Source organism: Lonchura striata, chromosome 7 (genome assembly GCF_046129695.1).
Source record: "Lonchura striata isolate bLonStr1 chromosome 7, bLonStr1.mat, whole genome shotgun sequence".
Classification (NCBI taxonomy): domain Eukaryota; kingdom Metazoa; phylum Chordata; class Aves; order Passeriformes; family Estrildidae; genus Lonchura; species Lonchura striata.
Window position 1 is genome coordinate 27346340 of NC_134609.1, and position 21295 is coordinate 27367634.

General features: G+C 44.6%; 1 protein-coding gene across 2 annotated transcripts; it reads right to left on the reverse strand.

Moving 5' to 3' along the window:
• Nucleotides 1–504: 504 nt before the first annotated feature.
• RGS10 (regulator of G protein signaling 10) lies at nt 505–21291 on the reverse strand. 2 transcript variants are annotated; one of them, XM_021529271.3, is made up of 5 exons: nt 21183–21291; nt 15513–15631; nt 13995–14081; nt 7102–7245; nt 505–3794 (listed from the first exon to the last, which is right to left on the reverse strand). In XM_021529271.3, exons 1-5 carry the CDS (start codon nt 21229–21231, stop codon nt 3648–3650), a joined length of 546 nt encoding a protein of 181 aa, XP_021384946.1. In that variant the 5' UTR covers nt 21232–21291; the 3' UTR covers nt 505–3647. The 2 variants fall into 2 exon arrangements, with proteins under 2 accessions (XP_021384946.1, XP_021384947.1); XM_021529272.3 differs by lacking the exon at nt 21183–21291 and adding an exon at nt 20072–20356.
• Nucleotides 21292–21295: the final 4 nt, after the last annotated feature.

A 21295-nucleotide genomic window follows, 5' to 3' on the forward strand; every position in this document is an offset into this window, starting at 1 on the left:
TATATATATCACTTTTCAGCTTTGGACCAGTCAGAATTATATCGGACCTCTCTGCATCACCAACCTAATGAGTTTTTAGCCCAGAAGCAGATGCGACCCACTTAAAAAGTCTGAATTGTAGTAAAAACCCAAGAACATCCTAAACCCTTACCCAGACAGGAACATTAAACTCTTTTTCTCTCCCCCACTCTGATTTTTCAAACCCTCCTTCTCCACACCAGTGGGCTGGCAAGTACAATGAAAGAAATGCAGCAGGAACAAAAGAGATGGGAGATGGGGCAGCTACGAGCAGCATCTTCCCCTGTTCAAGTGGCTGACTGCAATTTTTCCAGAGCCCAGTCAGAAGTGAGCCCCACTGTGCCATTCCTTCTTCCAAGGGAAAAAAATCCCTTCACACTAGGGCAGAGTGTAAACTGTGAGAGATGAAAATGGGATAATTATGGGACGTGAAGCCATCTCAACCCAAACTCTGTTCAGAACATAAAAGAGTTGTCAGCACGCAGATTTTGGTGTACTTATAGAATGTTTTTATTTTTTAGCTGAGAAACACAAAATAGGGTAGAGTTTAAGGCATGCAATCAGGCATGAAACTTCTCTTGCTTGTTTTGTGTGCTCATACTTTCAGTGTAAGTTCTGTGAAAGGAAGTAGATCCTATCTTTAATCTCTACTTAAAGCAACTCTGAGCACCCACTTACAGCCTGAGGTTGGATGCAACGTTTACAGTTGTTCCTGGAATGAAGTGCTTGCTCCTAGGGGAACAGTTCTTTTTCTGTCTGTGTGATTTGTTCTGTGCCACGTGGAGCAAGTGTCACCAATTTCCAGGAGCAAGTTTATCATAATACCAACTTTCCCCATATATACACAAATTGCAATTACAGACAACTTGAGTGCCCTTCTACTGAAAAATACAGATAATCTAATGAATAGGAAAAACATCTTTGCTTTCTACTTTGTTGGTGTTGTAGAGAAATAAAACAAACCCAGACACCACAAAGAGAATGGTGCAATCAACTTTTTACCTCTGAGGTAAAAGAACAACTCAAAGATTAAGAATTTTGTGGGTTAAGTTACATCAGGTTAGAAACATAATAGGTATTATTGAAATAAACATCACAGGATTAGAGATGCTGCTAAAACATCCATTTCCATTTCAGTAACTTTCATCTCAGGGTAGTGTAAAGCACCTTTGTGTCTACTCATGTGGGGCATTTGCTCTGAGCAAGAAAAGACAGTACCTGAAAGGGAACATATTGCCAAGGAAAGTGTGGTTCATTAGCAGCTACTAACTTATTTTCCCCCTTTAACACCCTACCTTTGTTCATAAGGCTCCTGGTTTTATTTTCTATTATTACAATTTTAAAACATGATAGTCAAAGACTCTTTTCCCTTGCTCATTTTAAAAATCAATATGATTAAAAATGAATCTACTGTGCATCCATGTGATGAATGTGGTAAGAGCTCGTTCTGCATCTTTCCCATGAATGTCCCCATGCTGAATTTTTCAGTGTCACTGAGACTAACGCAGCAAACACTGGGAAAATACAAATCCCAAATTCTAAACTGGTTAAGCTGCCCACTCCCAAGGGCTTCAATGCGATCAGAAGTTCTGTCCTTTGCTGTGGTAGGCATTAAGAGTTTGATATTACAGTGGATTTTCAAAAGGGGTAATCCTGAGATAACAGTTGGCAAGTCCAGAACTGGATGGTCCCATTTCCTAGACCCCAGCAGAGGGGAAAAAAAAGATTCATGCACATGTTCAGTTCATTCTTATTCAGTAAAACATTGAAATACAGCTTAAGCATGAGGTCAAATACCACTGAAAGTGCCTGAAGTAATATAACTTCATCATTAAATCTTTTGAGAGCATAAAAAGAACATTAACTCAGTGCACAAGAATTACATCTTACAACATGCATGTTATGGAGGCACTGACCTCTTCTTTCTTTGAGTTCCTAAAAATGAACAGGGCATGGAGCTCTAGGGGAAGAATCAGAACTTCCAGCCCCACTTTTAACTAGGGAAAAGCCCACGGAAATAATTTTCTTTACACAATACCTACAAGAGTGGCACAGGGTTAAATTAAATAATCAAGTCTACCAAGGGAGTTTGCATTCTCAAAAATGACGAACTAGACTTAAGAGTTTTAAACACTGATCGTGACAGCAATGTATGAAATATATCTGGCCTTTCTGACAAAAAAAAAAAAGTACAAAATGTTCAAAAGCTAACTGTGCATTTAGATTAGCCAGCACATAAACAAAAGTTCAAGACAAGCACTGCAAAAAATGGAAGAGTAAATAATGAGAGAGTGGGAAACAGCCAGACTACAGCTGCAAAGCTTGTAAATAGAGCAAGCATCTAATGCACTTTTCCAGCTTAAACTGCAATTTAGTAACACTGCAGTGAATTAATCACAAAATACATGAATACATGAAAAACTCCATGTCAAAATGTGCTTGGCAGTGCTGACACATTCCCAGGACAACAAGGAATGCTCATTGGGAATCTCCTTCTCCACCAACCTTTGATGGCACAGGGCATAAATAAATTCCCCTTGCTCTCAAGCTTGATGTGAGAGTGGCTGAACCCCAAACCCAACTCCCCGTTGCACTGCAGCTCTCCAAAATCACAATTAGGACACCCTGAAATATTAGAGTGGGGCAAACAAAATTCAGCAGGAAAAAAAAACATTGAGTAAAACAAAACCAGATTTGGTTTGCTGGTCCTTTGCCAAAGCACTGTTGCTGCACAGAGCAGGATTGTTCAGGAGACCTGGGAGAGACCAGATGCTTCCTGACAGCAGCATCTGATGCCACACTGGTGAGAGGGACAAAGCCAAGCTTTGCTGAGATCAGTGTGCCCTGAGAGGGATATTTACTTATTTTCTGTCACATTTCCTAATGGCAGTTAGGAGTTCTTCAGAGATTCTGCCTCTTTTAGAGCCTTTGTCCCCAAGGGAATAGAGGTTATCCCATCCTCTGAAGAAGGTGATTGTCTACTGCAAAAAAAAAAAAAAAAAAAAAGGGGGGGGGAAGAAATTTAGGATGTATAAAAATGAAAATCATGACTAGGGAAGCGTTTTGATTCAGCAAAAAAGGCAAAGCAAAACAGACATCACTCTGAAAGAACAAAGCCACACAGGAAGGGATTGGATTTTACTGAGCTTAACCCTGAAAGATGCTGTCCCTTTATGATTAAATTTGCTATGAATGACTCACCCACAAACTAATGTGAAATGTTCTCCTCAGCTGCTTCTCCCAGCAGTTCAGGATGTAAAAGCTAGTCCCAAATAAAATTACGAGGCAAAAATAAAAACCCAACCACGCTACCTCCCGTTTCTCATCACCAAGATGCTTCAAAAAAGGAAAAGAAAAGAATTGAAAGCATTTTAACTTGTGAAGTATGAAAGGAAATTCATGCTATGGAGGAATACCTCAGCCTTTCAGCTGGGAAACAGCCCTTCCACGGGTGCTTGGTTAATAGCTATCATGCAAAAACAATTAGTCATTCAAGCAATTAAGAAGGTAAGTATCTCCTAAAAAGGTTCTGAGCTTTCCAAGCTCTAAATGCAGCTGCTATAAACCTAGACTGTTCCTGAGTGTAATTTCCTTATTGTAGGGCCTCTCCTGAAGGGATCCATTGTGTCTCATGTGTTGTAAATTCTTGATGCTCTTTTAGCTGCAGTCTGAGCCTCTGGTGAGTTCTCCTCTTGCTCCTCGCTCCTCTTGTGGTTTAGGAAGATGTCTGACTTCAGGAAGCGGCTGTAGCTGTCATATTTCATGAGGTTGAATATCTGGGAAGAGGGGGAAAAAGAATACAAAGCAAATGAGCTCAGTAAAATGAGATTTTTAAATGAGCAGGATGCTTTAATTCCAATGTACTTTCATTCTGTCTGTACTAGAGCATTACTACAGAGATTACATTTTTAAAAATACATTTCCAACTCTCCAAGGGGCAGCATGTAGCCAACAATGCTGTGGGTTCCATGGTCACTGTCTGGCAGTAACACCCACATTAGCTTAAAAATCAAATTATACTTGTCACAATAAATTTGCACAGCTAATACTGAAGGTGAGAGGTGCCATGCCTGGGTCAGGGGGATGATCAGATCCTCCTGGCAGGGTCTGGAAGGCATCCAGAGGGACAAAGCAGAGCTCTGAAGAAAGAGAGGTACCTTTTATGCACCTTGCTTACTGCAGTGACTCCTGAATGCTGGAGAGCAACTCAGAGCACTAGAAAACTAAAGAAAGCCTCTGAATAATTTGCATAAATACTGAAACAACTGGTTTAGCCAATATTCCTTAAATCTATGTCAATCTTCCCATCCTTGTTAGACAAAATGCCAAAATTGCTCTAAGGCCAGATGAGAAATGTTGCAGGAACCTGCCACAAAGAGCTGACCTGGTACAGATGTATTTTGCCAGTTAAAATGTGGGTTTAAATTGCCAGTGGATTAAATTTGTGTAATTGCACTTTTCAGTAGGCCAAGAGCTTCTCACAGCCAGCATGGAAACATGAAGTCAGCCCCAAGTAGAGGGCTTGAGTTCAGGCTCATCCCTCAGCAGAGCTTCTGCTCTTCTATTTATACCCACTGCAGACAAAAAAAAAAAACCCTACAACACTTTTGGAGTTTTCTGAAAACAAAAGGGTTGGGAGAGGAGCCTGGAATCTGTTCAGGTGTCAAGGTCAGGACTATATTTTGCTTGGTGTTGAAACAGAGGGGAAGGGAAAAAAGTAAACTTCAGAACTATAATTGAGGCAAAACCAAAGCCAACCTCACTCTCAGCCTATTATTTCACTGGTGGAGCCTCTCTGAGTCATGTGTCAGGACAGATTTTGGTTTTTTTAACACTCAGAATAACTGAATTTCCAAGACAGATTCCTGGATTCTCACCTGCAGATGTGGCTACCTCATCTTTACCTTTACAGGCCTCACTTCTAACTGATAGTATAATCAGGTAACACAATTTTTTGCTAAGACAAAAAACCAACCTCAAATTGCTTCTTCATTTCACATCCACAAGGAACCTGGACAGATACAGGCAACCACCTAAAATTTGACTGTTCTTCTCTGTGCATTTGCTGAAGTAGCTCACTTACTAATAAAAATTACATTAAGGATTTTATTAACCTAAATCTGTGGAAATATTATTCTTTGAGATACATATTGGAATATGAATAAAAATCCCAAAACACCCACTCTGTGTAGAGCCTGATCTTCAGGGTCTGAGCTCTTCCTGAGTTAAGCAAAGTCAAATTATACCTCCTGGCACTGGATAGCTACAATATAATGAAATTTATCCAACCAGCTCAAGGGAAAAAAAATTGTAAGGAAGACATTTCCTGCTAAAACATCATGCCTGTGTTAAGAACTTAGACCCCTCTTGTTTCTGGTATCACTTAAAGCATCTCCCAGAGAGAAAGAGCACTGAAGATCAAGATCTGCAGCGACCAGCCAAATACACAGAGCAGAGTTCACAATCCTGTGCCAAAGCAGAATCCACTTTTCCCCCTCCCTCCCTCCTCCCACTGCCTGTGTGGAGCAGGAACTTTCACCCCACGAGTGTTCTGGAGCCCGTGGGTTTCTGTGAACCACTCTCCCCCCACTTCTTTCAGCACAAACAAATGGCCTGGGGGCAGCTAGGGCCACCCCACGGAGCAGCCACATCCCACCAGTGTCCCCAGTTAAACCAGGAGCTCTCTGGAGAGCTGAACTCTCATTACCAGCACTCCTTCCAGCTCTGCCTTTTTCTCCTTCAGACCCACAGTGCCAGCAGTGCTTAATGCTGCTCCTCAGAGAGCAAATTACACCACTCTTCATAACTTTATAAGGATTGAAAACTGGAGAAGACCATAACTCTTCTGAGCCATTATCTAACAGCAATAAACAGTAGCTTCAAGCACTGGAAACATGCAATGACCCATAAATGCTCTGCATTTGTTTTTAAAAGCTCACAGATTTTCTTCCCACACTAGTGGGATTCCTCTACCACTAGTCCAGTATGTTTCCAGTTCAGGTATTACTGAGCCTTGGCTCTCCATGTACATGCTATTTACAAAATAGCAAATATTTTAACTCCAGTATTCTCTCCAGCTTCACTCTTATGGTCACTCACCCTGACCTGCAGTGCTTAGATCTACCAGAACAGGTCCTTCTCTTTACCCACATCAGAACTTTTTCCATTAAAAACTCTTTTTCTTCACATGGAATTTAGATTTCAGGTAATTCCACTGCTAATGTCTTGGAGTCTGCCTGAAAAACAGCAGAGCCTTTGCTCCTCAGACCCCTCCAAGTGACCCAGCCAGTGCCCAGCCAATATATTCAATACCTGATTGAAATGGGCTGAAAACACTGATTAAATCACTGTGCTGTTTCTCCACAAAAGGAAAGAGCCAAATGGAAAATACAGGTAGTCCTGAGGATGGTACAGGAATTAAAAATAGTACTGCAAGTGCTGGAAAGCTGCAGATAAGAATGACTCACTTCATAACTTATGCTTTGAAATCAGCTGAATATCAAGAAAATTTACCACCTAAAGACATGCCTGCAAAATTTCTAATTTCTGCCAGACCTCCCAGGTTCTTTAGGGAAAGGCAAAGCAGAGACCAAGTCCTCTAAGTCCTGCGCGTTGCAGAAGAGGAGGGTTTTCAGAAAATTGTGCTATATTCATATCAAGATAAATACCAAAGCAAAGTAAAATGAAGAAATTTGAGCCCTCAAGGCAACCAGGGGCAACTACAGAAACAAACATCAGCAATGACTCAGAACAAGTGAATACACAGGAAAACAAAGGCACTGAGTTAGTCAGGGCGATTCTCAAGCTACCCACGCAGGAATTCAGCAGAAAACTCCATCCATTTTTCCAGGAAAGTCCTGAGTTGGAATTAGAATGGTTCTATTGAATCTCTTAATTAATTGGTGGTAGTGTGATGAACCTGGAGTATCTCAGAGCAGCTGCATTAATATCCCCAACATGGAAGCAACCCAGCTCTCTGCTTACCTGTTCAATCATGGCTAGAAAGCAGAGGTCACTAAAACCAAAAATGTTCACTTAAGACAAAAATGAATGAAACTTTGTTATTGAAATGAATAACTTTACCTGGTCCTGGAGCTTCTGAAACATGAGAGGGTGAGGTGTCTCCAGGATGGTCTCACTCAAACGGGACTGCCCTTCAACATTGACTTGGGAGGAAGCTTTGCTGGACAGGAAAGTCATGTAAATCTCTTTAGCTTTTTCCTGCATCTGCAAAAGGACATTTATTTAAAGAATTATTTGCTGTGGGAACATTCTCTGCATCAGGTTTATCTCACTGGTGTACATTCATTGGTACTGGAAGAGGAACACCCCTGCAGGCCAGAAGTCACACTGGGACCAGTGCAAGCTGCCAGAATTCAGCTCACAGGGCAGGTTGGCATGTTTGAATCCCAGCAGCCAGTGTAAAACTGCTCAGCAGCATCAACTACACCTTGTCTCTGCTCTTGACACAAATGTTTTTCCCAACAGATCTTCAGTATGGGCAAGAAACCCAGAGGAAGAAAAACTGGGATATTGCTACAAGGGAAAATTAAGTGAAGAAAACTCCAACAGCTTGGCTTGTTGGCAAAGATAAGACTCTCAATAGCCTCTGAGAGGTGATGAATAAGGGCCTGACCTGAATAAAGCTGTTTGTTTGTAGGTATTTGCCCTATTTCAGAGCTCTTCCCTTGTCAAACCAGTAGCAGCAATAACATCTTGGCCCCACCAGCATCTTCAAGCTTCAAAGCAGTGAGTGGCCACAATCCCCTGAAGTTCAAGGAAAGGCCCCTTGACAGATGGCTGGATAAGGGGGAGGCAGAGAGGGAGAAGAGAACCACACCAGGCAAGAGGCAAGCCCCCTGCTGCAATCTGAATTCTGCAAGCTGAGAGCAAGCCAGCAGCAGCTGCTCTGGGCCATCCCCAGCCCTGGGCACTCAGCAGTGTCCCCAGGGTGCCTCTAATGAGCAGCCAGAGCTCCACACCAGCTAAAGGGATGTGCCTTTGATGGGAAGGGGGCTTGAAGAAGGAAGCATTTAAATCCTGCCCATGAAGGAGCCTCAGAATTGCTTCCATGTTTTACAGCTGAGGTACATTTACACTTGGGGGTAATTAGAAGAAAAGCTGTATGTGATTGAGCATTCGGGAGGCCTAAAGAGAGATGAGGCTCTCTCACTGCTGAAGGGGACAGCCATGTTCCAGTGTTCCTTTCTAAGAGTCATTATTCATCTGGTGGGTAGAACATTATGTGTCAAGTGCACTAGGTCACAATGAACGTTTCTCACAATTTCCAACTTGTTTCACAGCTCAGGGAGGACTGGGTCTGCCACTTCTGTTCTAAATGACCAATTAATCCAAGGGATCAAAGGTGTGACTGCTACAAGTGGCAAAGTGAATGTCCTAACAAGGGCACAGCCTTCAGCTATTATTGCATGAGCAATTGCATTGCCAGTCCCACCCAAATGACTTTTGAGCTCGCTGTCCAATTTCAGCCATACTTGAGAGAGGGGCAAAGGACTGAGAAAAAGAAATTACCCTCCTGCTGAGCCAATGGAAAATCAGCAGGAGAGAAGAAAGGGAGAGGAAAAGCAGCACATGCACCAAGGGAAGAGCTGCAGTATGTGCTCAGAAGTTCTCTGCCAGGATGTTCTTTGCTGCTGGCTAATCAAGGCAGATGTGGCTCCTCACCAGCCCCAGCACGAGGGGCTGCTTGCCCAAGGACACAGGAGCAAGCTGGGCACTACAGAGAGACAGCAGAGGGAGGCTTGACAGGGAACACAAAACTAGAAGTGAGCGTGAGGAAGTTTAAAGAGCATGGAGAGGAACAACAGGACTGTGTGGGAGGCTGGTGAAACAGGGAGGATCTTTGGATTTTGTGAGGAAGAATAACAAAGAAAGGAAGTGAAAGAGCTGTGGTAGGGAGAGGAGGCCACTGCAGAGACACAGAGGACCTGGGTTTAAAGCAGTGGGGAAATATGGAAATGCACAGCTGAGCGTTACAGGTTCTGCTGCAAATAGAACTGCTCTGCCACGTCTGTGCTTCAGCAGTACAGCAGCTGATTAACTACAGCTTATAATTTGCTTTAAAAAGAAAGAACAGTTAAAGCTGCCAGTGTGCTCATACACCCCCCAAGTGTCACTCAGCAGAGCCAGGTTCAGGTGGAGGAGGCAGAGATTGTCCCTGTTTGCTCGGTGCCATTCTCTGCTCTGCACCAGCCTGGAACTAAAGCCTCAGCACAGGGGGCTCAGCTCTGGAGCTGGAACAGCTCTCAAACTGGGATCTTGTTCACAGGTGGTTATTAAAGGATTTCTGGCAGTCCCCAGTCCCAGCTGTGTGCTCTCCCCAGTGTCCGTGCCAGATTCCCGTTTGCAGCATGAAGTTCTGCCTAGAGCACCCCCTCGCTATTCCAGAGGATCCAAAATTCCCCCCACTTCCTTTCCTGAGGTCAAGCTCAGCTCCCAGATGAGGTGGCTGGGAGCCCCAGATGCTCACCAGAGCAGGCTCCCAGCACTCAGCAGCTGTGCAGCATTACCCTGCTACATTCCACATGGGAAGCACCAGAGGAAACTCCTGAATGTACAGGGCTTTGTTCTGGAATCATTCACTACAAAACTTCAGTATGGATATTTTGGTGGGTTTTAGCAATAGCTGAAAACATTCCCTGTTGTTGGAAGCTTTTATTACAATCTGTAATTTATTTTTGAAGCTCAGCTGCAAGAGGAGAAACATTTATACCCTGGGAAGCAGCACGACTGACATGTTGTTTATTTCATTAACAGTCACAAATGCAACAACATATGATTAGCTCCAACAAAATATTTAAAGTTAAATTTTATTCCCTCATCCCCACCACTCCCATTTCAGTAATTAAATATGTGCCCTAGCACAAGGGCCACGTGGGTGGCAGCAGAACTCACTGCTACGAGTGGTCTTGACCCCATTGCTTTCTCAATCTTCACTAAACATTAAATCTGTATTTTAACTTCAATTTTAAAGTAATTTTTTTTTGAGCTACAGAGATGTGTCTTGAGCTGAGGGGGAGTTTTGTACCTTCCTGTCAGACGAAGATGGGCTGAACTCTACAACCTGCCTAGGGCAGCAATGCACTCTGCAGCTGCCAAAAATCTCCTCTGAATCATCCCTCTGGTGGAACAGCAGCCTGTACAAAACCAAACACTACCCCAGACTGGCAGAGAAAGGATAACAATATCCCTGGCACAAGGGATGCTTAACCCACTGCTCATGTGGCAACCTTTGGGCAAGTTTAAACTGACCAAGTAGAACCCCAGGCCAGAGCTCTCTTGTCCAGTAATGAAAAGTTTATCTCATCCTTTAAAAATAGGGGGGAAAAATCCCATTCATAGAATCATGGAATAGTTTGGGTTTGAAATGACTTTGAAGTAATTTTGAAATACAGTAAGTTTGAAACTACCTTTTGAAATTATTTATGCAGCTAGTTCCAACCCCCTGCAGGGACAGGGGACATCTCCAACTTGATCAGATTGCTCAGAGTCCCAGCCAGCCTGGCACTGGATGTTTCCAAGGATGAGGCATTGATCACCTCTCTAGGAAACCAGTTCCAGTGCTTCACCATCCTCTCATGAAAGAATTTCCTCCTTATGCCTAATCTAAACTTGCCTTCTGTCAGTTTGAAGCCATTTCCCTGTCCTGTCACTCCATTCCTTTGTCAAATTCCCTCTGCAGCTCTCTTGAAGCTCCTTTAGGTGCTGGAAATTCTCCCTGGAGCATTCTCTTCCCCAGGCTGAGCTACTTCAGCCCCTGGAGCATCTCCCTGGCTCCTCTGGACCCCCTCCAAGCTGGGTTCAATTGATATCAGCTCCATCTGACCAAGAGCCTCAGTGTCTATGAGCTAATCTCTGTGGGAAACCAGCTTGAAGGAGAAGTGAATTACAAAACAAGCAAAAGACTGTTTTTAGAATACTGTGTGCACAATAGAGAAATGCAAAGGGACTTCTGCAAGAGTCACTTTCAAAAGAAAAATCCACGCTCCACGCTACCATAAACACTGGAAAGATTTCTATTTTTAGTGCTTTTCCTAGCTTTGTAAATTATCTAAACAAAGCCACCCATAAGCAGTAGCTACAAAAATTTATTGTAAGTTTGTGTCATTCTAAAGCATATTTATTCAGCCAGTTATAATAATTTGGGAAACCCCAGACTCCAGGCTGACCATACTATGGAATGACTGAATAATTAACCCAAATAGAACCTAGTTAAGTCTCTGTCCATTACTTGTCAATTCATTGAAGAATTTACCAAGCTCCTATCTCTGCACATCACTTCAACATTTTCTCTACTGGCATCCTAAATTAGCAATCCTAAATCAGCTAGAAATATGGAAATTATTTAGCAAGGGAAAATACGATTATTATCCCACTGAAAGCGTGGGACTTTACAGAAAAGTTGACTGACTGGTTGTTCTTTCCTCAAGACTTTCTGTATTCCTGGACTTTAATGAAGGAGGGAAGCAGCTGAATACACAAAACTGGAATTACTAAATGTTACAAAGTTCACAGACATATTGAACATTTCCCTCTTCTTGCAAAAAAAAAAATATAGTATTGTTGTATTTTTATGGATTTATCACTACCCAAAAATACTCACAGCTAAACCCAGCAAAATTGTTTTGAGGGGAATTTTTTTTCAGTGCAAAACACAGGATATTTATAGAAAGTAGACTCCCCTACCCAAAATACATTGTTTGGAAAGGCAGGGAAGCTTTTGGTTGTTGAAAACCTGCTGGGAAACTGTTTAAGCTGACAATATTTGACTGAAATTAAGAGAGGAATCTGCAGTCTGGACACAGCCCTCTTACACCTGCACTTCATAACACCTCTCCTAGCCCAGCTCTCCTAGCTGATACCTATCCCTGGGTGTTTCTGGTGTCCCTCCAAGCACACATCATCCCACAGCACACTCCTGGAAAAGCTGCAGCCCAGGCTGGGCCAGGAGCTCTCTGTGCTGGGCTCAGAACTGGCTGCATGGCCAGCCCAAAAGTGCTGGTGAGTGGTGCTGCATCCTGAGGACAGGCACCAGTGGTGTCCCCCAGGGCTCTGTGCTGGGCCAGCTCTGTCCAGGTTTTTATGGATGACATGGATGAGGGAATTGAGTCTTTCATTACTAAACTTTACAAAAAAATAAATTTCATTTGTGAATTTGCAGGTGACACTGAGCTGGGAGCATGTGCCCATCTGTTGGAGGGTAGGAGAGCTCTGCAGGGAGACCTGGAATGGTTGGATGGATGGGCAGGGTTTAACAGGATGAAGTTTAATAAAAATCCAAGTCCTGCATTTTGGCCACAATAACCCCTGCACTGCTATGGGCTGGACAGTGCCCAGGCAGAAAGGGACCTGGGGGTCCTGGCTGGATCAGGAATGGTGTGGCCAGCAGGAGCAGGGAGCTCATTCTGCCCCTGTGCTGGGCACAGGTGAGGTCCCACCTCGAGTGCTGTGCCCAGCTCTGCCCCTCAGCTTGGGAAGGACCTTGGGACACTTGAGTGCATCCAGAGGGGACAACGAGGCTGGAAAGGGGCTGGGAACACAAACCCTGTGAGGAACCCCTGAGGGAGCTGGGGGTGCTCAGCCTGAGGAAAGGAGGCTCAGGGGTGACCCCATCACTCTCCACAGCTCCTGGAAGGTGGCTGTGCTCAGCTGGGGTTGGGCTCTTTCTCCAGGACCTGACAGAACCAGAGCACACAGCCTGAGCTGCACCAAGGGAAATCCAGGTTGGATATCAGGAAAAAGTTTTTCACAGAAAGGTGATAAAGTTCTGGAATGGCTGCCCAGGGAGGTGGTGGAGTCACCACCCCTGGGTGTGTTTAACAAAGCCTGGATGTGGCACTGGGTGCCAGGGTTGAGTTGAGGTGTTGGGGCTGGGCTGGACTCAATGATCTTGAAGGTCTCTTCCAACCTGGTCATTCTGTGAATTCTCTGATTCTCTTGGAAGAGGTTCAAGGGGCATTTTCCCACTCTCACATCCTTATGGTGCCAACTGCACCCTTTGGCAACAAGAGCTGCACTCAGGTAAAAAGCATAAAAGTGGGATTTCAGAAAAAAAAAGAGCTTTAGGAGTCTGACTCTCAAGGACAGGGATGCTCACTTGGAGTTTTGATACTAATATCATACTCACAGAATGAGCTCTTAAAGAGCAGATAAATTTGAAATTTCTCAAGAAAACAATAAAACATTAAAAAAAACCCCAGGCACAAAAATATTTTGAGAAACAAGCAAACATAACATGGTACATATTTTAGGCCTGACTCTATGGGCTTCAAAGTCTAAATGTGAAAGTGTATCCTGTGTTCCTGGTGGATCTAAATGTAAGCCAAGATCCAAGCAGTGGGGAAAAAAAAACTTATTGGAGGTGTCTGGTTGAAAATTTTTCCACTAGATTATTTCCTACTAGAAAGGTGGAGCTGCCATCAAAATGAAAAGGCTCTGCAGGTATACATCAATTTGGATAAATATTTAAGCAAAGAAGTTTAAACAGAGCCTTTATGTTTTGTAACTTGTAATTTGATAAGGCAAAATGCTTCATTTTGGTGCTGTAAAATATTTTTGTTTGGGTCATTTGTTATTTTTATGTTCCACTAAGCACAGTGGTGTAAATTTCCAGCTAATCATTGCTATGCTCTAAAAAAGTTCTGAATGAAACATCTTTATATTTGCAAACAAAATGATGCAACATCACTGAATTAATAAAACTTTTGCTACTCCCTAGAAACTACAAAAAAGTTCCATTTTCAAAACATGGGAAACTTGACAATTTCAGTACTTTGTTTTGATTTGAAATAAAACCAGCTTTGTTTCCAAACAATTCCACCAGGATGGTTTTAGTGCCATTTCTTCAAATATATTTATTTGCATTCACGCAAAGGACATTATGCAACAGAGATGTTTTAGCTCCAGCTCTGCTAAGTAAACTTTGTTGACAAGTAGAATTTATTTAGGAAACATACCTGCTTTTTTCCCTGTGTTTTCTTAAATTCTTCACATGCTAGCCAGAACAAAACGTTTTCTTCACTAAATTCTTTCTTTAAAAATTCCTAGGAAAGAGAAAAACAAATACACAGAGGTTAGGATCCAATTTCTCAGTTGTTTTTCCCTCTTCCTACTACAGCTGTTGGAGCTAGAAGCTGCCCACAATTAACTTTACCATGAGTTTACCCAGCCCAGTGTCACAGAACCACTGCATTTGTGCATCTGCAGGACATGGAACACTGATATTCTGCTCTTTGAAAGCACATTCCAGGAGGAGGATGGGCTACATCTAATCTCAGACCATATCAGTAACTAACAGGAACAGCTTCTTCAACCTCCCTTAAATAACTCGAGCACTTTTACAGCCACTGCTCAAAGGGAAATCCAGAAAGATATGAATTCATCACCACGTGAGCAACATGAACCATTTTAATGAGAGTCACAAATCACTTGGGATTCTCTTGTAGTATCTCTCTGCCTTTTGTAATGAGAAAAGTCTCTACAAATAAAAGTGTTTCTAAATGTGATCGTCAATGGCAATAAATTCACTTAAACAAACTGAAGCAGAAGATGTAACTGTGCTCTCTGTGCTGTTTAAACACAGCACATTCCTCCAAAAGTGAGGCATGCTTTCAAAGGGGAAAAATGAACATTAAATTTATTTATGAAATATAATGACTGAAACTTTTATAGCTCTGAGATCATCAGTTTTCTCTTTCAAGTGTTAAAAAATAGAGACTAAGTAATGCCAGGAATTAAACAGCACCAAGATTACTTTTCTTTTTTTTTTTTTAATAATTTAAAATCAGCATTTTGTTATTCTTGTTTACCTCACTTTTCAAACCAGTCTGGCAGGAAACCATTTTATCCCAGTGCATTTTATCAGTACAGTATGGCAGAAGCACGTTGAAGTAGGCAGTTCCTATTCTTACATCCATCATGGCAAGAAGGCCTTGAAACACCAACTCACCACCCTCACCTAATTAAACTTCAAGCCATTTTGAGCTGCACCAGCCCACACTTTGTAGTAAACTGAAAGGGAATATTTTCAGTAGAGCTGCTAAACACAGAGCAAGAGCCACAGAGTCATCAGATTGCTCCTGGTAGCTCATTGCTTAAGGACAACGTGTGAGAAGTGAGAGCCCAGGATCTCAGTGATAAATAATGCCTGGCAGGAGGGCTCAGTGGCCCAGGGACTGCAGTTTGTCCAACAGAAAATTGTTAATCCTTGCAAGAGAGGGCAGATCCCATTAGGAAGGTGCAGCCAAAAGTTTTGCCCGTGCCTTTTGAGCCCAGGCTGCAGTGGCAGGGGGCAAAAGGAGCCACCTGGGAAGCTCTGCCGGTGGCACAGCTCCAGCTCTGCTCAGGGCACACATCTAGAGGGATGTGTGCCTCTGCTCACAGTGCTGGCACAGCTGCACCCTTCATGCTGGGGCTCCTTCTGCTTCAAAACCTGAATTTTGCTTTATGTAAATATCCATATTTAATATATCGACCCTAAAGCGTTTCACTCCTTCCGGGTCTTCGAGGAGGTTCTCCAGTGACGTGGCCCATTTCGAGGTCCCTTTCAAGGTTTGCTGGCTGCTGCTTGGGTGGCCCTCACCATCATTTATCTCTGGAAAAAGAATAAAATGAACAAAACAGCATCTTCTTTAGAAAAAGACAAGCATCAGGCACGTGGATGTCTCCCCCATGTCCCCTGCACTCCTGATTTCAGCTGCTCTCTGTGAAGGAAACTCCATAAGAATGAAAATGAACACACACACACACACACACACACACACAGACACTTGAATTCTGCTTTGCCTGTAAGGAGGCAAAAAACCCTTACAGCCACATAATTCGTGAGCATGTAAGGAGGCACTGTCACTGCTTTATAGGGCTTCAAGCACCTCCTGCCTGGGGAACACAATGAGCACAGTCCAAATTTTGCTCTGGCACTGTCAACAGTGTTGGCTTCTCTAAAGGAATTTCTGGTCAGTCACACACATGAAATTTATTTTTAAGAAGAGAATCATCACTGGAAGCTAGATGCTCAGCAAAAGCAGAGAGAGAAAGAAAAATAATGGTTTGTTGAGCAGGAGAACCAGTCCAAGATATTAATCCAGTGCAATGGGAGGAAAGACACCCAGCAGAATAGCATCACTCCAGCTGAGTCAGTCAGGTTTTGGGCAAGAGGGTGATTTTACTCTTTGCTTCCAAGTCCTGAAATTCTTTTATAAGGTGCAGTGGACTGTGCCCACATCTGATCTGCCAGCCAGCCTTCTCACAGACAAGACAGATGGAATGCAATTCCTATTTTCTCTATCCCAGGAACAAGTGCATTTCATTCAAGGCTGGTGATGGCAAAAAGCCCCATTTGCTGGCGACCCTTCAGAAAACCTATTACTTGGCACAACCCCAGGAATGCTATTGCTCATCTGAAAAACTCTAACACAGACATAAAGTGCTCAGCCTCCTCTCCTCTAACACACAAAATGCCCTGGGAACACAGGGGGGAAGTCAGAAGGATAAGAGCTGCACTTCAGGTCACTGTGCACTGGAGAGATGCACAAAACTCTTACTGCAACCAGTAGAGCTTCTATTTTTAACTCCTTCATTTCTCCCTTACCAGCTCACTGGAAATCTGGGTTTTTAAAAGCTCTGCTTTTAAAAACCCTTCTTTCACCATGAAACTAATCCTCACTAGGTATCTCAAAAAACTCTCTATGCAGAAATACATATATATATATATATTTATATATAAATACACACGAGCAGATGCCCTTTCCAGCTGGTGACTGGAAATAAAGCTGAGGTTAAAGCCTTACAGAATATTGGCATGAGAGCAGAGCTTCAGTTGGTCAGGACCTGTGGAGCCTGTTTGTTTTACCAACTGCTCTAAACGAATGAACATCTCTCCTGCCTTGATAGGGAGGGGATTTTGTTTTAGAAACTCTCTGCTAACTTAAAACTCAGGAGCCAGAACCTAAGGATTGTGTTCAAACCACAGCTGAGCCTTCAGATGTGACAGGAGCACAGCGAGCTGACACCGCCTCAGTTTGCCCCCCTTCGTGCAAAAGGATGTGGTTCTTGATTAGCACTTGAAAAAAATTGTTTCAGAAACCTGACTCAAAGTATTTGGGCACTTAATCTCAGTAAAATCTGTGAGATTTGAGTGGGAATGGCCAAGTGTATTGCAGCAGAGTACAGAAGCCTCTGAGGAGCTGGGATGTGTAGCTGTGTCCACGCTCACCTTGGAGCAGGATGCAGCCCTGGGTGTGCAGCTGCTGGAGCTGCAGGACCAGGCCACCCCCTCACTCAGCATGGTTTAGCACACAACACAAGGGGACAACATTTGATTTCCAGTGTTTCTTTCCAGCCAAATCTGAGGTGGACGCTAATGATGACTTTGAAAAGCATGTGTTTCAATGAGCCAATGCAGACCCAGACCCTTGAAAACCTAAAAAAAAAAATGCTGGTAAGCAAAGGCCAGAATAAATCCTTCCAGAAACCCAGAATCTGCTTATCTTCTGCTGCTTTGACTGATCTCCCATTTTACTGCTGGCCATTCTCTATTCTCCCTGATCATCATTTCCCCCATTTTCCTCTCATTTCCAGCCTACCCAGGACAGCCCAACTCTACTCTTCCCTTTGTGTTTTGTCCCTCCTCCTCCTTGTCAACCTCCAAACCCTGCTCCCTCTATTCCCCTTTTCCCTGCACTCTCCTCCTACAGCCTTAGCTTCAAAACCAAAATTTGCTTTTGAAGGGAGGACCTACATGACATCTTCCTAGTGTCCATTCTGCTGAGCCTTCTGCTGAGATCACTATCACTCAATTTATTTCCTCACTTAACCAGCTCTCCACAACCCAAAGAATACCATGGTACAGAGACAAGGGTTGTCTGTCCATTGCAAGCCTTCCATTTACCCCTTGCCTCATTTATTCCATTTATTGCTTGCCTCATTTATTCCATTTATCCCTTGCCTCATTTATTCCATTTATTCCTTGCCTCATTTATGCCCCCAGAGCAGAGGCTGAGGGATGTCTCAGGTGCTCTGAGGATGTCTCAGGGCAGCTCTGGGTGCCACCAGAGGTGCAATCCCAGCTCAGCCCAGCCCCAGCACTGCCCACCCCAAGGCTGGGGACACCAGGCTGAGCATCATTAATCCCAATGTCCAGAGTTCCTCTGCAACCACCAAGAAACATCAACATTCCCCTTCAGCACAAACGTAAAATAGGCTGCACGTAATAATTTCAGGAAACACCCTGAAATTTTATGAATTTTATGAGGCTATTAAAACTGCTGGGTATTTTTATTATATCCCATTAAATATGCCATCACTAACATTTATTCTAATACAAAAGTGACCCGACATCCCCTCAGTCAGGATCATAACTTCCCGCTCCACATGCTGGTTTCATGTAGCAGATTTAATATGTGATTTTCACCATTTTTTTAAAAGACAGGAAAGAGGTTTTCCCCACAAATGACTCCAGAAGTGCAAATTAATGAGCCTGAAACAATTCATTTGAGGTGGAAATACAGCAGTGTAGTTACATGAATGATCCTCCTGACACCTATTTATATATTTTTAAAAAGACAACTTTCTCCTGTTAAAATCATCTGCTGACAAAGCTAAGTAATACAGCCTTGGAAACAACAAGCTTGATCCCATTTTTTAACTAGAACCCAAATGTACATATATTTGTATGATCATTTAAATGAGGAAGGCAGACATTTGCTGTTACTAAAAAGTGGGAGATGATTTTGTGCATCACAAAGGGCATTACAAAATGGCAGTTCTCCCACCAATATTTCTGTAAAAGTAACACACAGAATGCGCATCAGATGATAAATAAACCAACTACATTTCTTACATCACAGTACATTTATTACATTATGACACGGTAATTGAATTTCAGAGCTGAGCCTGCTTTTACATGGGTTGGAAAGCAAGAGGAGAGGAAGGCAGCAAGGCACGCACAGCAGAGCACAGCTGTAAGAGTTTGTGCTGAAGCAAACTTTCCACTGAGTTGGAAATCTGCTCCAGAGACACAGCGGCTCGCAGGGCGTGCGGGGAGCAGCCAGCTGCTCCTACCAACGCAGCAAATGATGAAGTGCTTCTTTTAGCAGCACCATTCTTCAGAGGCACTCCGTGCTAAGCCAGCAGACAGGCAGTTGCATTATCTGGAGCATTGTTTTAGGGGGAAACCTCGCAGAAGCTGCCTTCCCATCACACAATGGCACTGCAGCAGCAGGCTGCGGATAAAGGCTCTTTGTGCGGTACGTGCAGCACTAATAACGCCGTAATTATCAGCTGAAGAGTGCTATCAAAAATGCCAAATATTTGCCCCCTCCAAAGAGGAACTTGGACTGACATCCCAGGAGGCATCCATACCATCAATATATACAACTTTGTAGCTCAGAACTCACAATCCCGGCCCTCGTTTCTGACAAGCACGAAGAGAAAAAACCTGCGGGAGCCCATCAAGCTGAGTGATTCAGACACAGCTAATTGAGTTAGCCACGCTGATCACTCTGCCTTCCAAAGCACTGCACGCTCCAGCCGTTTCCCAGGCTGCTGCCACTCTCCAGCTGTTGATACCGTGGCCTTTGTGGCAGCATATCAGGCAGAACAGACTCACACCCTTCAGAGAATCCTGCTGAGCACATCCCTTCCCAGCCGCCTGTCCTGCCCATCTCCTTCCCGCACGCACCTTCTGCACCCTCCCTGACAAACAGCAGCCCCACAAACACTCACAATGACAAAAGCGCCATGCAAACAGCACGTTCCTCACTCCGCATTTAAGCATGGATGTACAACAGGAAAAGCCGCTTCCATTTCTTTTTGAAGAACTTCTCACCAGTCGTCCCCTCATCCACCTGGATCATAAATCTGCAAGCCATGAGTCTTTATTATTACTTTAAAAGCACTCTGTATACCTTGCCTTGTCCTACAGTCACCAGAATGCCTACCCAGCAACAATCACCAGTCTGGAATTAATAAATCCAAGGTATGAAGCAGTGGGAAACTTCATAAGCAAGCAGCTGAAAAGGGAAAATTCCCTTACTTTCCATGTATCCAAGCACCAGCGGATGAATCCTCACACAACAATTTTTTCCTAGTATCAGCTGAATTTTAGAGAGCTGTCCTTTGAATGCGTGGGGTGTTCAGAGCACGAGCTTCAACATCCTCTTTTGACTGTCTCTAGCAACAGATGGCTACTGGATTCCACTTTTAACTATAAGGAAGGAAACTAAAGGGACGTTCCTCTTTTGTAGCATCTCTGGAAGTGTTCACCAGACATATAGCCTTTAAAATACCCCCTTGACGCCTCTCCTCCCCCCCTCAAAAAAAAAAAAAAAACAAAAAAAAACAAAACACCCAAACAACTATAGACAAAGATCTCACTAGGCTCTTCTTATAAAGATTGCAACTTCTTCCTGCACACCGTAAAACACAGTGTTATTTTCTAGGATTTGGAGGTTGCAAGAGTTGCCCCAAATGTCTCAGCAGCGACAGATATCACCCCGCGGAAGCGACAGCCTCGCAGCATCGGGGCTACAAAACACAACCGCGTTACACCGCCTGTCTGCGGAGAGAACCGGGATGCCCTACATTATTACTGCCTGGAGATCTCCATTCCAGCTTGAAACCTCCCCAGGCAAACTCCTCGAAGTCAATTTGGAGTTGGAACAGCCGCGCTCTGGCCCCGGTAAGAGCAGCAGCTCCGACTGAAACTTGGCCGCCGAGGCACAAGCCCGAGCAGAGCCCAGTTCCCTCTTCCGCGCTCGGCGGGAAGCGCCCCGGGCGCGCATCCCGCGGCCCCGCTGCGGGGCGGACGGGCGGCCGAGCAGCCCCGCGCTTCCCCCGGCGGGGCCCGGGCACAGCCGTGAGCCCCGCGCTTCCCGCGGCGGGCACAGCCGTGAGCCCCGCGCTTCCCCCGGCGGGGCCCGGGCACAGCCGTGAGCCCCGCGCTTCCCCCGGCGGGCACAGCCGTGAGCCCCGCGCTTCCCCCGGCGGGCACAGCCGTGAGCCCCGCGCTTCCCCCGGCGGGCACAGCCGTGAGCCCCGCGCTTCCCCCGGCGGGGCTCGGGCAGCGCAGCCCGGCCCGGAGCGCAGCGCGGCCCGGCGCTTCCTCGGCGGGAGCGGCCGCGGGGTCGCCGCCCCGTCCCCGTTACCTGAGGGCGGCCGCTTCCTGCTGAGCCGGCTCACGGCCCGGTTGAACATCCCGGGCGCCGCTCGGCCCCGCTGCCGAGCCCGAGGGCGGCCGCGCTGCCGCGCCCCGCCCCGG